This window comes from Chinchilla lanigera, unplaced genomic scaffold, assembly GCF_000276665.1.
Source record: "Chinchilla lanigera isolate Chin_1 unplaced genomic scaffold, ChiLan1.0 scaffold00035, whole genome shotgun sequence".
Taxonomy (NCBI): Eukaryota; Metazoa; Chordata; class Mammalia; order Rodentia; family Chinchillidae; genus Chinchilla; species Chinchilla lanigera.
In genome coordinates this window covers 22305809-22325020 of record NW_004955436.1, presented here as the reverse complement: position 1 = coordinate 22325020, position 19212 = coordinate 22305809, and the positions used below count along the sequence as shown (strand labels likewise).

The window sequence follows — 19212 nt, the reverse complement described above, 5'->3', positions numbered from 1 at the left end:
CGACTCTGAATTAGATTTCCTCTTCTGAAGCCAGGAAATGTGGTTCAACCATGGAAGGATTTCAGTCTGAAGGCACAGAGTAGGAAGAAAATTACTATTGTACTTTCAGGTAAGAAAAGCAAAGTTAGGAAAGGCCTGTCACTGAATCAAAACAGAGCCATATGTCTCAATAGTTCTCTTTCTGGTGCTAAGCATATGATCTGGCAGTTAATAATGATGATGACAAACACTTCATAGCACTCATTATGTGCCTGGCACCACTCTAAGAGAACTACAGTTCAGCCTAAGGAAGTTGTTATTTTGACTTCACAGATGAGGGGCGTGTAGGATCTAGTAGGTACTCAATAAAAATTATATAAATGAAATTAATAAGCCCAACTATCACCAATTAATTTCTTTTTGTTTTTCATAACAACTCATTCTGTCCTACTTCTGAACTCCTTTTGTAATTTTTTTTTACAAATGTGTTCTTCAAAACTAGCAGAATCATTTCTAGAAAGATTGAGAACAGAACATTCTGATTAATATAATTATGTTCTAAATTAAATCATTTGCTCAGAAACGGCTTGGATTTGTGGACAGTCACAAAAGACCATGACCCCAGAATCCATCTCTCCTACAAGGGTTGTTTGCCTGTGCCAAAAACATGACTCAGGAAACACATTTCTGTCTTCTTGAAAAAGCAATAATGGATCATGAGTTCATGGCAAAAACAAATGTATCTTAAGGTAAACCATGTGCAATTGCTGTTCTTGTAGCTCTAAAACAGCTAAATATCAGTAATTTTATATGGCTCAACTTTGTAGATTCTGTCACATTTTAATGTAGTATGACTAGAGAATTTAATTTTCTTAACAAATAGTAAAGTAGATGGGAATAGTTACCAGAGTTTAACTAGGTAGGTATTATTTCATGGTATGCTTGCCACAGTAAATTACGTTAAATTTAATAAATCTTCCCATTCTTCTTCATTTATTTCTTCTCTATATCCTGTGTTTATGCACTGATTTTAATATTATGTGGATACAGGATATTCTTTCATAGGATATTCTTTCATATGTATTGCAAAGACCTCACACTCCCCATCCTAGCAGAATACTTAATATTATAATAGTAACCTAATGCTGAATACTTCTAGTTTATCAATTATATAGATATATTTTAACAACACTTTCCCAGGAATCATGTACTATTCCACTATACAATGTGGCATTTTCTTTTGGGTTAGTTTTGAGGGGAAATAAAAGCTCTTACTAAATTATGGAGAGAACAATTTTCTGACTAAAAGAAAATCATTTATGCTCATACCCTAGAACCACTCATAAAATGTTGAACATTATATCTTAAGGTAGATGAAGGCATAGGATATCATGAAGATTTGTGCCTGATTTCTTCCCTCTAAATCTGAATTATTATGACTGGAGTGTGGAATCGTGGATTGAAGTCTTAACATGTGACTAACTCCAACTTAAGTCTTTACATATGGTATGTACGCATTTATATATGTATTTATTTTGCAGTGCTGGTGATGAACTTAAGGGCTTCTCCCTGAGCTTTATTCCCAGGCCTTTACAATTAAATTTTTTTTTTTTATTTTTTTTATTTTGAGACAGTGTCTCCCTACATTCACTAAATTGCTCAGGCTGGGCTTGAACTTGTGATCCTCCTGCCTCTGGCTCCCAGAGGGCTGGGATTACACCCACCACCACCAAAACTCAGCCATACTTGTAGATTTCTAGGTACCTCATCATTCTCATAATCAACACATTCTGGAAAAGTAGTATTTGTAAAATGGATGGTCTTTATGAAATATTTTGCAGTGTCACCTACACATAATAAAAAATAATCAGAGAATCATACTTGTTACAAAGTTAATAAGTAGAATGGCCACAGAACACACTCCTGAATCAATCCTGCAGGGCAAACATGCATTGACTGTTGATTCTGTCTAAAGCAAAGGTCAGCCCTTGCACCCCAAGGACCCTATGGATGTTGTGGGGGACCAACAGGTAGCACCCATCCCGAGTCAGTGCAGGGAGCAGAGCATGACTGTTGTCCTCACTGACACTGAGGAGCACAACCACGTCACTCCCAGCCCTGGCATTCCACCTGTTTTTGCTCCCGTGCCCTGTCACAGTAAGGGCCGGGCAAAGTTAAGTCTTGCTAGGGTTAGTTTTCCATTTGCACATGCAGTCCCCATTCTGCCATAAATCGCAGGAGATAGTTTTCATCTTCTGCTGCCTTGTCTGGCCCCGGCGCCTCATAGAGTCTGGACAACAGGCCCTCCTCAGCAAGACCATCAGACTCCTGATACTCATTGCCCTTAGGGTCCTGGTCGAAGCTAGACAAGGATGGGATACGCAGCCTGCCAGTCTGAGGGTCCCAGTCAACCAGTGTCATCCGTGGCTCTTCCTCTGGCCCCTCTTCTGAGACCAAGCGCTCCTGCACCAGGTTGTGTAAGTCGCTGAGCTGAGCTGAATATGAACACAGCAGCGTTGGTGGGCCCAAGCTTGTCAAAGCTGCTTGTTGCTGAAGTAACTTTCCTGGCACGGATGCCACTTCTTGCACACTGAACTGGTGACCTTCAGGCCCCTCCTGAGTGTCAGTTCTCACGTCACACTCATACTCAACCGCAGCTTCGCCTGCAGCTGTTGTGCTGCTGAGAGACTCTCGCTGGGTCAAGGAAGTCGCAGAGTCACAGAAAATTCCCACCAGGTGTGGGGCATACTCCAAGTGTTCCACCTCTACCTCCTCCAGATGGGGCTCCGGGTTCCAGAGGGGCTCAGGATCACTGAGCTTGGATCCATCACTGCTTTTGTCCAGTAGATTCATATCCTTTTGAGGCATTTTAGAATCATCCAGAATATTGAGGGTGATAAAGTTAATCATGATTTTTTCAGCAGGCACAAAGAATCTTTTGTCAAATTCATTTCCATAAATCAAAATCTATAAAGAGAGAAGAGAATGTTTTTCACCTTTTCACTTTAGAAAGACATTAAAACAGCTGTTCAGTAGAATTCGTTGTGTCATCAGGGATTTTGAATCATCTACTCTTACTAACTTGTGATGGCAAGAGCTAAGCTTGGAACAGATAGCAAACCTTTCTGTCTGGGATTAAGGAACCGTGGACACATAGACTGTGCATGGTTCACTGGCGGGTACTGATCCAGTTTGAGGTTTGGGGTGTGGCTGACCTTCCTCTACATGGCTGAAGGATTACAGGTGAACTGCTTAATTTATTGAGCATTTTTAATTCTGCAACGTAAGAATGTGGCCACACAAACAGTGGCAAAAACTGAGACATGGTTTGTGAAACCGCTTTGTTTATGGTTTACTATGTATTTGTTAATCTGCTGGGGTTACCTGAGCTACGAGCCCTTTCTTGGCTACACTGTGGACATGGAATGTGGACGGGCAGGAAAACTGGTGTGGAGAGGGGGAGAAGCACACGGTAGAGATGATCCCCCCTCCGGCCACTAATCATGCTAGAAAAAGGCAAAAATGGAAATTCTCTTGTTAATTCATGGCAAACAGAGAAACTCTAAATCACGTCAGGGGAGTTCATTTGAGATTAAAAGTTTGGTACATACATGTGAAAGAGCTTGTTAGTTAGGAAAGCATCAGTCAGTGATAAATTATGCTACAATCTTCACTGTTACCCGACCATGTGATGATTTTATTTAACACCACACCAGGACCATCAATCTCACCTCTTATAAATTTTAGTTTCAAAAAAATCCTGTGGTGAATTCAGCTCCCTGTGCCAATAAGAAGCGAGCTCTGACACCTAAATGCCAGCAGTATAGAAAAATTTACAAGGGACACTAAGAGAGACAGATGTATGTAGTATGAACACATCTTTTATTAATACCCAAAGAAATAATTTTCAGTGTTAAAAATTGCTGCTCAGTCCTTCGAAACTTTTCATCAGACGGTCCAGGAACGTGGGGTTTATTCTTCTATTTGCTTGCTTCCCCTTGACGAGTGCTCACATCCCGGCTGTATTCCTCCTACGTGTGCTTCTATTACATATTTTACCTCTAGGACTCTCCTCTTTGGATTGCTCATCTTCTCTCTCCTGGACAATGCCATTGTTTCTAGCTCTTTTCTTTGCTTCTAGTTTTACTCCCCTTAAGGTTGTCCTAGCAGTGACTGTGAGACTCTTAACTTAAACCCCACGGAGACTTCAGAGTAACATGACCGAGTGCAGCACCTGTCTCCAGTACACTCCTTATCAGGAAGCATACAGGTTGTCAGTGTGATGTGTTTCCCACATCTGCTTCCTTGTCTCCTGCTTTTTCTGCCTGCAGAAAGTGTCCTAGCTCTTATCCTTCACATCCAAGCTCCAGTGCAAAAACTGATCCCCATGTAGGGTTTGAGGCCTGCCTGGGAGAGAGTCAGGGACCACCATGGTGGGACAAAAGGCTAGGACAATCAAATAAACCCCTGGATGTGGTACACTATTCCCCTTTGCAGCATGCATGCGGCTTCTCTACTCTTATTCCCTCCTCAACTGACCATCATGAGATAATGTAAAATCACAGAGGGAGAACGTTTACATGAAATGAGGGAATTGCTACCAAGGAAAAACCTAAATAAAACTTCTGGCTTCACTTGCCTTTAGTAGATCTAAAAATTACTGATTTTGGAATTCACACAGCTGGGTAATACTTGATTAGTTTCCCACCAGCTTTGCTGTAGAGAACACCTCTGATGTGTGGGTTTTAACAGTTACCTAGGTTACTTCTTGGGACCTGAAGGCCCCTTCTACAGAGAACACTCACTCTTCATGTCAGCCTACAGATACCTGATAGGTGACTAAAGTGGGATCAAAGGGCTTGGCAGCTTATCTTCATTTGTGTCTGCTTCCTCTGCTGTCTTAACCCGTGGATCAGAAGCTACTCTGCATGTAGATATATGGATCATTTAAAAATGTTTTGTCTAAGATTATCATATACGGTCAGTTTGGCCTATTGCCCATTGAAGCTGGTATGTGTTTTCTTTTTCATTCTGTCTTTTTTCTACCCCTACCCTTGTACCCTTTTTAACAGTCCTGTCACAAGACCCAGGCCCACCAGGCTGGGATGTTTTACTGAGGATGTTGGCATCAGCTTCATAAAAATTCAATAGCCAAGAAGAATAACCTTTTCAAATGATGGTCCTGGTCAGTGGAAACTTATTGGATGCTACCCACCTCAACAAATCAATAAAAGCTTGCTTCTTCTCCTCCTTAGCCTCTCTCATGATCAATGCTGATTCCCTGAAGCTACAGACCTGATTCAGCTGAAGTACCCCTCACCCCATAAAAATCCTTGCCTATGTACGAGCTTCTGATACTTGGCTTGGTCTCATTTCTAGCTTTTCTGAGTACAAAGGTCCTGCAGGTATCAGCTGTGCCCTAAGGGTCTTCAGCATTTGGTTTCATGTCGGTCTTTGTGTATTAGTTTGAATTTCTAGTCCCTGACTAGGCTTTTACTTGCAGAAGGGCTGGATTTATGACTTAATTTATCTGTGCACCTCAGGACTTTGCCTGATCCAGGATTAAATATAAAAATTTTTCAAAGCTAAGGAATCTTCGTTTAACTTTGGTCACGTTTGCAAACTAATCTAGTACAGAACTTTAAAAAAAATTTTATTAACTATTTAACATTAAATCTACTCCATCCTCAGATGGAACCCTATCTTTTCTAGAACAGAGTGTGTTGCTAAAACAGATATTCCCACCACACCAAGCACTCACCAAATTTGCTGGGTGTTTCTCTTTGCCAACATGGACATATCGGTAGATGGAGTAGCCAATCACAGAAAATAGAAACACCGTCACAGATGTGGGCAAAACATACCAAAAAATTATTTTAACCTTCAGTGCTGATGTTGGATCTGTTACAAAAAAAAGGATTAAAGAATTGAAATTTTTGTGGTGGAAAAGTATTGGCAATATTTAGAAACTTTGGGCAGATCACCTACCATACATTCAGGGACATAGTTTTCACAACTGTACATTAAAAAGCTTCAGCTAAGTGCTGTAAGGGGTCTCAGTATTCTTAATCTCTCTGGCCTCACCTCACATCTTCACAGTAAGGATACATAAAGATCCAACTCAGCAGACATTTCCACATATTCTATCTGGCTTTGAGAGTCATGCTGGATTATATGTTTGAAAGTAAAGTATCTGATATTTGAGTAACTCATAGCTCTTCAAACCAAGCAACAGTGCTCTCTTGTGCCCTGCTGTTTCTTGGCATTCGTTTGACTCAATCATCTCCATGCATTTAGCAGAGGACACAAATGTGTGACATCACCATTCAGGGTGAGCAGCAGAACCACTCTTGTACAACGTAGGCTAGATTTTCTGGGTAGGGCCACAGTGTGGGGAGGTGGCTGAGCAGCAGGGTGCTGAGAATGGCAACAATGCCCTTCCAGGACCTGCAGTGCTGCAGGCGCACAGTGGGTACAAGGCCAGAGAGGGATGAAAAGACCTGAAGAAGGGTCAGAAGGAAAGGTCCCTGGCCATCTGTGACCCATCACATTGTAGAGTTGATGACGCATTTGTAAGCTCTTCTGCTGTACCTGAAAGTTGGGAATGTTAATTTTATGTGTCAACACATAACACACGGCTGGCTGCAGTACCGATTCATATATGGCAAAACATTATTCGACATGTTCCTCTGCAGGTATTTTTTAAGATGAGATTAACATATACATCACTGGATTTTGAGTGAAAGCAAATTACCCTCTCTAATATGGATGGATTTTGTTCAATCAATAGATGCCATTAATTAAAAAAAGAATGATTCCAAAGAAGAGGGCATTCTGTCAACAGACTACATTGGATGTGAACTGCAACATCAGTTCCCTGCTGGGTCTCCAGCCTGCCGCCTGCCCTGCAGATTTTAGACCTGCCAGCTGATACAACTTCTTAAAGTTTCTATCTATCTATCTGTCTATCTATCTATCTATCTATCTATCTATCTATCTATCATCTATCTATCATGTATCTATCTATCTATCATCTATCTATCTATCATCCATCTATCATCTATCATCTATTTATCTATCTATCATCCATCTATCTATCATCTGTCTATCATCTATCTATCTATCTATCTATCATCTATCATCTATCTATCTATCTATCTGTCTATCTATCTATCTATCTATCTATCTGTCCATCTGTCCATCTACCTATTTAATTAGATCTGTTTCTCTGGAGAACTCTGACTAAAACAGCAGTACAAAAAAGACACAAATGACAAGAGCCCTTGAGCACTCCTTACACTCTAATGAAACTGGCAAGCATATCACAGGAACATTTGAATCCATTTGAACACTGGATGCTTTTGATGCCTGGCCCGAGTGAAAGCGGCAGTCGCCATTCAGTTAACTATCCAGCTACAGATGGGAAACAGATGCGTCATGGTGGTGATGGCAATCAGCAGTCGTCAGTGGGAAAGGCCAGTATGGAGGTCCAGCTGCAGCCTCTTCTACCCCAAATGGTCCCGAAGGAGCGTGCTCACGATCAGGTTTCACACAGCACCAGCCAAGGCTGCAGTGCAGATGCCGCAGGTGTCTGAACACCACCTCCCCTGCTTTAGGCTGCAGCTCAGCCCAGGTCTCTTACTAACAAATCCCTCACACTGGACTGAGCTTGTGTTGATTCAGAAGGGCCATGATAACAATGACTGGTGTGGTATTTTCTATGTGCTGGCACATTTACTAAATATACCTAATAAATTGGGTCGCTATTTTAGGGATTAGGACACTGTAGACAGCAGAAACATGTTTCAAGGAAGAAGTAATACTGTTTCTTTAGAAAGCAGCAGAGTCGGGGCTGGGGATTTAGCTCAGCGGCACAGCGCCTCCCTGGCAAGCGCAAGGTCGTAAGTTCAATTCCCGGTACCGGAAAAAAAAAAAAAAAAAAGAAAAAAGAAAGCAGCAGTGCCATAGAATGGTATCTCCAAGCCAGGCCTGATGATGCAGGCCTGTAATTCCAGAATTCTCAGAAGCCAAGGCAAGAAGATTGCCAGATTTGAGCCCAATCTGGGAAACTGAGTGACTCAGCAAGAAATTGTTCCAAAAAATTAATAAAGCATTGGAAATGTAGCTCAGTACAAAGGCCCTGGGCTTAATCCCTAGTAGTGGAAAAAAAAAAAGATATCTTGGGTTATTAACAGCTGGGATATCATGGGAAAGTTCAGAACCAGAAATGGAATTTGGTTATTTTGTTTCTTTTCCCACATGCATGGGAAACTGGGCTCCATCTGCTAATCGGGAAGTATTTAATTTAATTTGTGCTTTAGTGGCTTTAGCTCTGCCAACTGAGTAAATGATTTTCGCTGGAAATTTATTCCTACCACTTGGCACGGACTGAGCTGTTAGTAAACACCATACTTTCTCCAAACACAAAAATGATTTCTTCAGTCTGCTTTGTTTTGCCTTTTGCTTGCTTGGCATTTCAGCTTTGTCTGTAATGCGGCAGGGGAAGCTCCATAGTAAAGGAAAAGGTGGGATAAGGACAGGGATTCAACAAGAAAGCCTTTCACTTTTGCTGTGTCTCCACAAGGTTCCTTTTCTTTTCCTTGGGATAATTTCATCTTGGAAGACGCGAGTGATGAGGAAAGAGAAAAGTGGAGCTATGATTCCTATGAGTAGCTGGGGCTAGAACCAAGAAGTGGGGTGAATTCACTGGAAGGGAGCGGCAGAAGAATAATAGGTGGAAGTCATTTATGTAACTTTCAGTTTTCAGGGATTGAGTTCAGGTTCCTTTCACATCGGGGGCAGAAAGATTAAGCAAAGCCATGCCCATAACTCCATGTCTCCTCACAGGAACAACATCCTCAACCACAGTCCCCTGGCACCCAGCTCAGAAAACATGGGAAGGAGACATGGAAGAAGAAGGAGAGAGATGTAACTGCAGAGTGTGGGCATAATTACTGATTTGCCCATTCTAGACCCTCGTGTAGCCAAGTGGTATCTGAAGACAACCCGGAGAGCCATTTGCATTCTCAGAGGAGCAAAACCGATTCTGGGGATTGAAACCAGGGCCCGACACATGCTAGGCAGATACTCTACCTCTGAGCTACATCAAGCCCTGAAAATTTTTTGTTGTTTTTGAGACACAGTCTCACCAAGTTGCCTAGGCTGAGCTTGAACTTGCCATCCTCTTATTTCAGCTGAGCAGCTAGGATTACAGGCATGTACCTGCGCTGCCACACCCAGCCTACCATGCTGCTGAGGATAATGTTTTGTTTCTCACAATAAAACTGTCAGATGTTCTTGAAGATCACTCCACTTCTACAGATCACAATGATTATGACTTAAAGAAGAAAAAAAAATGCATGTGAAAGGTTGTGTGTGCATGTGTGCATGCATGCAGGCGTGTGTGTGTTTTAAAAAACCAGGATGTCGCTAGGCTGGGCTCAATCTTGTGAACCTCTTGCCTCAGTCTGCCAGAGGGTCAGGATCACAGGTGTGCACCATTATACGCAACTGAGTGTTCTTGTTATTTCTCAAGGCAGGGAGCCATGTGACCACAGAAGACTGCTGGCAGCGGACTGTGGGATCTGCACTGAGATTCCCGCAAGGGGCTGACAACACTCCCTAACACTGGCCACGCTCCACGGCACAGCTGAATGGGGTTTGATGCACTTCAGGTGATAGCTATTTCTGCCTTTGTCTCAACTTGTCCTTTACACATGGATGTGTCTAAACCTTGTGTAAACAGGTGTACTTTCTTCTAGTTTTATCAGATTTCCTTCTTCATGCTAGCTGTTTTGAAACTTACCTTCCAAAGTACTGATACACTGCTTCCGAGAAGGCTGAGCAGGGCGTGGGAGCCCTGGGACGAAGGACTCCACCTGCACACAGTACAGAGTATTGGGCTCCAGCCAGCTGAGCACCAGTGTGTGGTTGGTGACACACTGGGACCACTAGAGCAGGGAATTGCAAACAGTGGTTAGAGCCAGAGATCCTAGGACCACTCTGGACAACTCTGGACAAGAGGGAAATCAGACTGAGATATCATTTGAACCTTTACTATTATTATAAGCTTTTATTTTTCCCTCCAGCAATAGTTTCAAAACACCTTCTCCTTTAGCTGGGCAAAGCATGGTTAGGAATTAGAACAATTCTAAATAATGACACAAGGATGAGTTTCTCACTCTGTCCTGTGTTCTTGTTAGCACTTTTTTAGCCTTCTTGAGGAATGACCAATAGATGTTATTCAAGTAAAGGCTCCTTATCAAAATGGGGTGCACTACTGCTGTACACTCCTATAGCAACACCACACAGTTAACGGCAGTTTCTCTAAGAAAAATCTGAAGTCAGCTCTGTAAATTTTTTTACACAGCAGCTTCACTTGTACCCTGTTCAGCCTGTCTTTTGAATAATGCATCTGTCTGGATTCTTGTGGGGAGGATTCAAGTATCAGGGCTGCTTGTTCTAGCCAGTGTCAACTACAGAACGTGGTACACAGATTATGTGGCCCATTCCATTTCAGGCTTACCGTTCTTCTTGACTTGATATTATACACAGACACGTTGTACTTCAGATTGGAGTATATTTGCTGCATGGAAATGGTATAGTCTTCTGGATTTCTCTTCCACTTGTCTGGAGCCGTCAGGACAATAGAAATGGACTTCTCATCAGTAGTTAAGGCAACCTCTGGGGGCCCAATTTGTGCTTCAAGAGGAGGGAGAGGATAGCATGTTCAGAGATTTAAAAAAAAAATCATCTTCCATAAAGCTACAACATCAGCCTACTCAGATCAAAGACCTACAGTTACCTCTTAGAGGAGATTCCTCAAAACGTACTAAAGAGGGCCCAAGTCATGCAGATATTGAGACATTTTACACGCCACAACACACTTAAGACAGCTAACTCTGGGGCTGGGGATTTAGCCAAAAAAAAAAAAAAAAAAAAAAAAAAGACAGCTAACTCAGACACTGTGTTTACTTAGTCTCCAGTCACAAGGGTAAGCCGTACTTGGTAATGGTAAATGCAATCAAAAGTGTTTGAAACATTCTTGGGACTTGAGAAATAATGTTTCAATAAGTGGAAAAATTAGACATGTAACGAGAATGATCTCCAGAGATCAGTAAGGTTTTCTCATAAAAGTCCAAAAGTAAGTATTTAGGCTTTGCAGCCCACAGGATCTCCGCTGCAACGACTCCACTTTGGTTGTGGCACAAATGCAGTCCCAGGTAACTCTGTAAACAAGCAAGTGTGGTCTCTGTTTCAATAGAACTTTATGAATAGACACTTAAATTTGCATTTCATGTAGTTTTCACAGGGCACACAATGTGCTTTCGGTATGTAAAAACGATTTTAAAGTATGAATACTGTCTCTGGCTCTTGGCTTGTAGAAAAACAGAAAGAAAGGGCTGGTTTTGGCCCGAGGGCTACTGTTTGCCAACCTCTGATTGGGCAGGGCACAGGGCAGCTCTGGGCCTTGGGAGGCCCTGCAGAGTTCATTCTGATGGCCCTGAATGCATCCTTCAAGGTGGAGTCAGCCACAGATTAGGGGAAGGCAAAATTATACAAGCAAGTACTAGGAAGATTTTGTCTCAAGTCTGAGTTACATCCAGAAATTACATCATCACACTGCCCAGTTTACAACAAGAAGTGACTTAGTGGAGTGATCAGGACACTTGAATCCATCTCCTGGACACACATAAATGGTTTATGAATGCATGAACTTAAAAAGTAATCTCTTGTTCCTCACATTATGTAACTTCCAGTAGACGGTAGAACAAATCAGAACTAGATATTATTGGAACCCAGCCTTAACTTTGGATCTAGAGACAGCCCTTGACCAAAACGTTCACATTACAAGTGACTCTAAGGTGAAGCACCATGGCCTGGTCACTTACCCCACTGGTGTAGAACCAAGCAAGCAGAGCTTTTCCTCTGGGCTGGGACTCAAACAAAGAGGGCAGATTAACTGGATATTAATACATGTTTAACCAACAAGTGCACTACTTACTTTCTAAAAAAGGATAGAATCGTCCAGTTTCAGTCCATTTGGAACAATTTGTTTTCCAAATGGCTTTAACTTTGGCGTAATATTGGTGTTCATAGTCAGATGTCTCATCAGAAAGATCACAGTAGGTCCTGTTGATATTTTTGCATTCAGGTTTATTCAGCCATCTCTTTTGCCCGTATCTGTGAAGAAGGAAGCCATGAATTTATAATGAGGCGCCTGCTAAGCTTCACAACAAAAGACCAGTCATTATTTAAAATTGAATGGAAGACCTTCTCTTCAGAAAAACAAAAGTGCCTGTCATTGAGATAAAAAAGAACCCACTTTCGCTGCTGGCAATTTTTTTCATTAGCTGTCAGGAACATGAGTCAGAGTTTCTGTAATCACCTTTCTTTCCTATGAATTATAATGTGGATAGTACATTTTAAAGGCATGTATTTTATTCTTATTCTTCAACTACAGTAAAAATTTTATATATTCTATGACTAGTATTCTTAGTAATTAGCTAAACTTTTAGTCCGCTATGTATATAAGATCAAATTGATGGGTCATTTTAAGAAAAGATAGTCATTTTATTTTCTATCACTGTGACATTCTCGTAAAATTTAAAAAATCTGCATCAAGAATTTGGGGAAAATCCACAGGGTTGGAGTGCACACTAAAATATGCATTTACAATAATTATAGAGATGATGATGATATTATTGACTACATTTGATTTTATTTTCCTTTATTAAAAATACAAGATCTATAGCAAGTAGGGAAGGGGGAATATTCTCAGCACTTTTTCAGACAGGAGAGATTGAGGTATAAACAGTTTCAGTAATGTGACAAACTGGGGGATGAGACAGGGTTGCACTGGAAGCTACTGAAGACCTTCAAACAGGAGTGTTGGGGACAAGACGACAGGCTTGACGGTGGCATGGAGATATAGTGGCTTGGGAGTGGCATCCTGGGAACAGCTGAGAGGATTCTGCAGTGGTCGAGGAGAAGGTGTAGATGGCTTGGATAAGGATGGTGGCCATGGAGTGAATGAGGACACAGCAAGACCAAGAAATGTTAGGAGACAGGACTTGGTGATTGCATGTGTGTAAGACATAAGGTAATTGAAGGTGCTGAAGGTACTACAAATGACATCGCTGGGGAAGATGGGTGGAATAATGGTGACATTTACCGAGATCAGGAGCCCCAAAGAAGAGTGAGTTTGGGAGGGGCGGGGCAGGATAGAAGTACCGCTGTGTGAAATAGTAAGTCCAGTGCTATTGAGCATGAGGTATGTGAGATCTGTTCAAATACAGATGCCCAGTAGGCAACTGATTAAGGAGGGAGGTGTGAGTGGGAGGCAGTCACAGGCATGAAACTATTCATGGACGGTGTAAGCCTGAATGAACTTCTCCATGGTTACAAAGCAAAGCCTGGGGTAAAAGTTCATGAGCATCATTGAAAGGTGGGTACAATGTAGACTTGGAAATAACAGCTAAAGAGGCAGAAGGAAAAAAATGGCGTGAAAGTTAAGGCAAGGGCATATCTTGGTAAGGAGGATATGCCAGAGTTTGAGATGCCTTCTCTTTTAGAATGTGGCAACAGATTTCTGAAAGCAAATCTCTCCCATTTCATAAGCACCATGTCTGCCAAAAGACATGAGAAATGTAGTCAGTTCGTGCTGACCAAATCTTCAATCCCAGTGATCAACAATGTTTAGAGGCTTTCAAGCTTTTTTAAAACCACGCTCCACAATCCAAAGAAGTATACTTCACATTGTGATCCACCTCACAAAATATACATATATCCAATACTACAAAAACGAAAGTTTTCAAGGTAACACCACAACTTTCCTACATGCTGTGCAGTAAGTTGTTTCCTTTTCCTTCCCAATTCATACCATTCCCTTCCAGCGCTACTTTCATCACTCAAAATTGACTTCTTTTTTATTAGTACGTGTTTGCAATACACAATGAATGCATTCATGGTGGGAAACTGGCACATATACAGGTTGCCTCTTAATCCATTTTACTTCCCTTTCCTCTGTCCTCCCTCTCTTTCCCGTATCCCTCGATCTCCTTCACATCTCCAACAGGAAGGTGGACTTTGCAGAAAATTGATTTCTTGACTGACCAATGGGTCTTGACTTGTGGTTTGAAAATTATTATCAATGTCTATTTGATTCTCCCTCCTCAAACTTCCCTCTGCCAAAGGCAAGGCACCTTCCTATGGGAGAAAATACTACTTACTGGATTCTAAGTGAAAGACACAAAATTAATCATTCAACAAATATTCCAGTAATGCTACTTATTCATGGAGAAAATTCATGTGGGGCCCCCTCAGTAGTTTCTGTTTTTAGTAAACTGCAAACTTTAAGTGCTTATTATGGGCTGTAAATGGTGCTCAGAATTTGCATGCTATATCTCAATGAATTACTGTAATAACCCTAGGAAGGAGGTTCCACTATTTTTAACTTATTTTACAGATCAGGAAATTGAAGTTTAGCAAGATTAAGGGATTCATTCAAGGTCACATGATTGATGAAGGGCATATTTCAGATTTGAATTGCTTTTCTTTGCTGCCAAAGTTTCTGTTTTTAATGCTACACTATTTAAGGCATTAACCTCTGTTGGATATAATTTGAAGTTTTATTAAATTGGGAATTTCACATTAGAAACAAACTTCACTCCAAAGTATAAAAGCATGTAACCTGTCCAGTTTACCCAGCTTGGTTCACAGCCTGACTCCCAGGGCAGTGCCTGGAGCCCTCTGGCAACAAAATACCTCTGTATCCCTGCTCACCTGTCCTATGCACGGGCATGCCCCAACTCTGACCCGGCAAGCTTTTTAAAAAGTCGCACATGCTGAGTCTGCTCTCACAGAGCAGCAAGGATCTGCCTATTTTAAAAACCCTTTCTGAAACACATAAAAATAGAAAGGACAGAATAAGCTCTTTGCTCCACCTAATGGAAAAAGAGATGCGAGCACGCTCGCAAGGCGTCTCTCTTTGCAAAGTGGGAGTTGTTTTCTCCCCTAACGTGCCAACTCCTGAGAAATTCCTCGGACGTGAGAATGGAGGTTGTAGTGAGTGGCCACTGAAGTCTTTCACTGGCTGTAGCGGTCAGAATTTCTTTCCAGAGACAAAATGACCACTGTTTTTTATAAATGTGTCGTATGTTTTATAACATGCAAACAACTGACAAAAGAATAATTAAGATAGAAATAAATCACCCTGAAAACCACTACCCTGATTGCTTTACTTGATTCCAGACAGTTCATCCTACCTCCGTATACACAGAAGGCTGATTTGATAGCTGAATAGATGGACACAAATTAGATGACACCACACACATGCTTCTAAGAAACTAACAACTTCAACAACAACAACAACAAAATTGAAATAAAACAAAGAAATTGCCAAAGCTCTAATGTTTTATTAATATAAGATACATTAGTTCCTAAAAGAGCTTTTAAGAAAATGTCTTATGAAAAATATTGAGAGATGAGTTTGAATTAAAATAAGGAAGTACTGTGGGGTCACTGTATCCATGGGTTCTGTATTTGTGGATTCAACTGTTTATTGCAATATTTGGAAAACAATATTATGTTTAAAGTTAACCTCCTTTTTGTCACTATTCCTTAAATAATACAGTATAGTAATAACTACTGACACAGCACTTACATTGTAGTAGATATTATGTGTAAGTCCAAAGACGATTTAAAGGATACAGAGGGATGTACACAGGTTATACGTAATTATCATGTTATTTTATATAAGTGCTAGGAATCTGCAGATTTTAATGCCTGTGGAAATCCTGGAACCAATTTCTCAGGGATGCCAAGGGACTACTGTATTTTCATTTTAGATCTCATTTAATGACTTGCTGCTATGAAAACAGTACACTAAGAGTTCCTCTCCACATTCTGATCTGTTACATTAAGCTCAAACATTTACAAAGAATTTCTACATCTGTAGAAATTCTATTCACAACTTAGTCTAGAAGTGTTCTATGCATAACATCCATCTTTCGGCATCACTGTATAACTACAAAGTTCTTTTTTGGGGTGCATCTTTATCTCTCTGTTAGCTGCATATCATCTTTAGTTACTGGTTGGTCTCCCCAGCTTCAGAAGGCTTGGGGGATGTTATCCTGAGTTCCCGGCTACTTGAAAACAACTACCTATTGAATTTAGTAAAAATCTCGGGTCACACTTACCCTCCTGTCAGGTGTATTCTGATGAGAGCTGCCAGCAGAAATTTCTCTTGCCCACCCACCTACTTAATTTCTGCCTTTGCTATGAGCATCAATTATTTCATTTTCTTAAAGGCCACCAAGGTATGTCTTGTTATTATTTTTATTAAGATTTCCCAAACATAGCATGAATGTATTACACACAATTCTGGATAATATTTATTAGCTATTCAGCCACTATTGTCAGTCAGCTATGAAAGGTTTTTCATTTTGATATAATATTTTTATTTTCCAACTCTTGCCTAAGCTCTGCCCATTTGCTTTTGCAATATTTTTCCTTGTTTAGAACCCTTTTGCTACTTTTTCTTCTTTGAGCTTTACCTTTAGAGATCATGCTGTTCACGGACTCTAACAAAGCCACACAGACAATTATTTGCCTGAATTTTTTTCTCTTACTCCCAAGGGAAAGCTTTTCAGGGAATTTGTTACTTTTTCGTTCTTATTCCTCTTTCCTCCCTCCAGTAATTATAGAAAAGTGCTGTGCTGGTTTCTTCAGGATTAATGAGCTTTGATGGGGCTGGTTGTTGGATGACAATGAAACAGGTAGGGCTAGGAGTTAGCATCAGGTAAGTGAGCTTTTGCTGTTCAGAATTTTAAACTTCTGTTTTGGTCTAACAGTCTTTCACCAAACTGAGTATTTTCTCCCTCTGCTGGGGAGCTGCCCACCCTCAGGTACGGCGCCGCTGGAGGCTGCTGTGACTCCCGCCTTCTCATAATGTGGCCTTCCTGGGCTGCTCCAAGCCGTTGCTGCCAGCTTTCCTCTCTGTACCTATGTGACTCGAGGCTCTGCCTAGGCTGTGACCAGTCCTTCACAATGGATATGTCACTTGAACCTGATTTCCCTTTCAGGTCCCCCTCTACCGACCTCCTAAAGTGGCACCCAACTGGGGCTCCCTGAGGACATTTCCTGTTTCTGGTGGTGAGATCCTTAGATTTCTACCCGTCTAGATTGCTAGACAAGTGCTTTAGCACGAGCACACTTATGACACCTCTGCTGGTGGAGCAAGGCATGGCTTTGCTTTTAGTGTTTGCAGTTGTTTTCTGATTACTTGATATTTGGCTTGTCTGCTTCACAGTTTGTGGTCGGGCACTGCGGCTATTCCCATTTTCTGAAGGTGAACACTGTCTCTCTGTTTTGCATTCTTTCTTCCTTACAATGAATTTAGAAGGATAGGTGAAAAGTAAAAATGTCCATTCACTGCTATATTTTGTAGGAAGAGCTGATAGCATAGATTCTGCACTCAGTTTCATTAGTCTAAGGATGTCCATAATTCCAACAACTTCAGCAGTTCCAGAGGTGGTGGAGTGCCTTGTTTGCTTAACCAGAGAGCAATGCTTTGACCAAATTCTTTCCTTTATTTAAATAACACCCCTTGTCTGAGCATCTAATGCTTGGCTCCATGAAACAACTGTTTCCTAATTTAATATAACAAACTGTATCAAGAAAACAGCATGGAATATTTAAAACTTTTCTCTTTTTCAAAAACATTTAATACCTTGGCAACTTTATCTTTGCACAATTCACAAGAGTTTGAGCCTTGTATCTATAAATTAGCCAAAAGAAAAAGCAACTTACATGAAATACTGCACCGTATATGTAACTTCAGCTCCTTGCAGACTTTCTGGGGGATCCCAGTGGAGGATATTTTTCATGTTTATGGACAAGAAGGTGACATTTGCAGGTTTAGGCAAACCACCAGAGATACAGGGAGCTGAAAAGGGAGGAGAGGGGAATTGAAGTCTTATTGGAGGAAAAGGAAAACATAATCCCTGTAGTAGCTGGTCTCCAAAAATGGCCCCAATGAACGATGACTTCTGGTACTCCTGCCCTACGTATTTCCCCCCAAACTGAACCTGAGCTGACGCTGTGACTCATTTCAACCAAAGGCTGAAGAAGTGAGCCTGACACTAAGCCATAGGTGGCCTAAGAAGCTTTCACTTTTGGTGTATCTACGAGTGCTAATCTGGTGGAGAGTTCGTGTCCACAGGCCATGAGAAAGACAGGCTCAGTTGTCCCTGTGTCCCACCTGAATCCACGTAAGGGTTCAGAATAAGGTTACTGTGGTCCTTCCAGCCCCGTCTGCCACAGACTAATGCTGCATGAGAGACCCTAAATAAGGCCAGTAGATCTGTCCAGCTGAGCCTCAGTGAGCCTCAGCATTGTGAGAAATGGTAAAGCAACTGTTTGAAATAACGAAGACTATTTGGAGTATTTTGTTATGTGCCATCAGATGACTAAGCAATCTCTTTTCTAGAGATAGACATAAAATCCAGGCACCTGTGCAGGAGGATCGACCCTGCATACAGCCCTTTCCTGTGGTCCAACCCTTGCTCTGTGTATGCTCTGCAGATGAAAGGAGCCATGGACCACCAAGGACACTGCCTGGCCAAGGTGTGACCTTCTCTTCTGTGAAGTGGGGATAATAATTGCCCGCCCATTTCACAGGCCGAGACCTGTCTTAAAAAACAAAATAGGAAAATGTGTTAAGGTGTTGTGGATCCCATATGGGTGTCATTCAAACTGAGAGGAATTAAAAACCTGGGCAAAGTTTTCTTTGTACTCTTATAACTGGTTTTCAAATTTATACATGATTTTAGAATAGGAAAAACGCATAATTATGGAATATTAAAAAAGAAAGAAAATTTAGGAGAGAGGCCCTGAAAGCCCAGAGTTTTGGAGGTTTGAGTTAGGGTTGGTTTCGTTAAAATATGTAATAGAGCACTATGCAGAAAAGAAACAGTGAGAGAATTTAATTAAACAATACATTCACATACTGTGCTCAAAGGAAAACTAAAGGATTCATTTGTAAAAATCCTCTGAAAGAACTGAAACTACCAAAAAATTAGAAGGATTTTCTTATAAAATAAGGGTAATCCCCATTCATTCATATATATGTGTATACACACACACACACACACACACACACACACACACATATATATCCCCATTCGTACATATATGTTATTGGTTTCTTTTTTTTTTTTTTTTGGTACCAGG

General features: G+C 41.2%; 1 protein-coding gene across 4 annotated transcripts in view; it reads right to left on the bottom strand.

The window, feature by feature from the left end:
- Positions 1-1778: 1778 nt before the first annotated feature.
- Il20ra (interleukin 20 receptor, alpha) overlaps positions 1779-19212 on the bottom strand; it is a 41821-nt gene continuing 24387 nt past the window's right edge. For 2 of the 4 annotated variants that reach the window (XM_005389282.2, XM_013516702.1), the window contains 6 exons: positions 17791-17926; positions 11984-12162; positions 10505-10680; positions 9785-9929; positions 5741-5880; positions 1779-2946 (listed from right to left, as the gene is read on the bottom strand). In XM_005389282.2, coding sequence (XP_005389339.1) covers positions 2170-2946; positions 5741-5880; positions 9785-9929; positions 10505-10680; positions 11984-12162; positions 17791-17926 — 1553 coding nt within the window. In that variant the 3' untranslated portion in view covers positions 1779-2169. Of the gene's footprint in view, positions 2947-5740; positions 5881-9784; positions 9930-10504; positions 10681-11983; positions 12163-17790; positions 17927-18492; positions 18514-19212 lie in introns of those variants that run through there. The other 2 variants (XM_005389283.2, XM_005389284.2) reach the window with 2 other exon arrangements.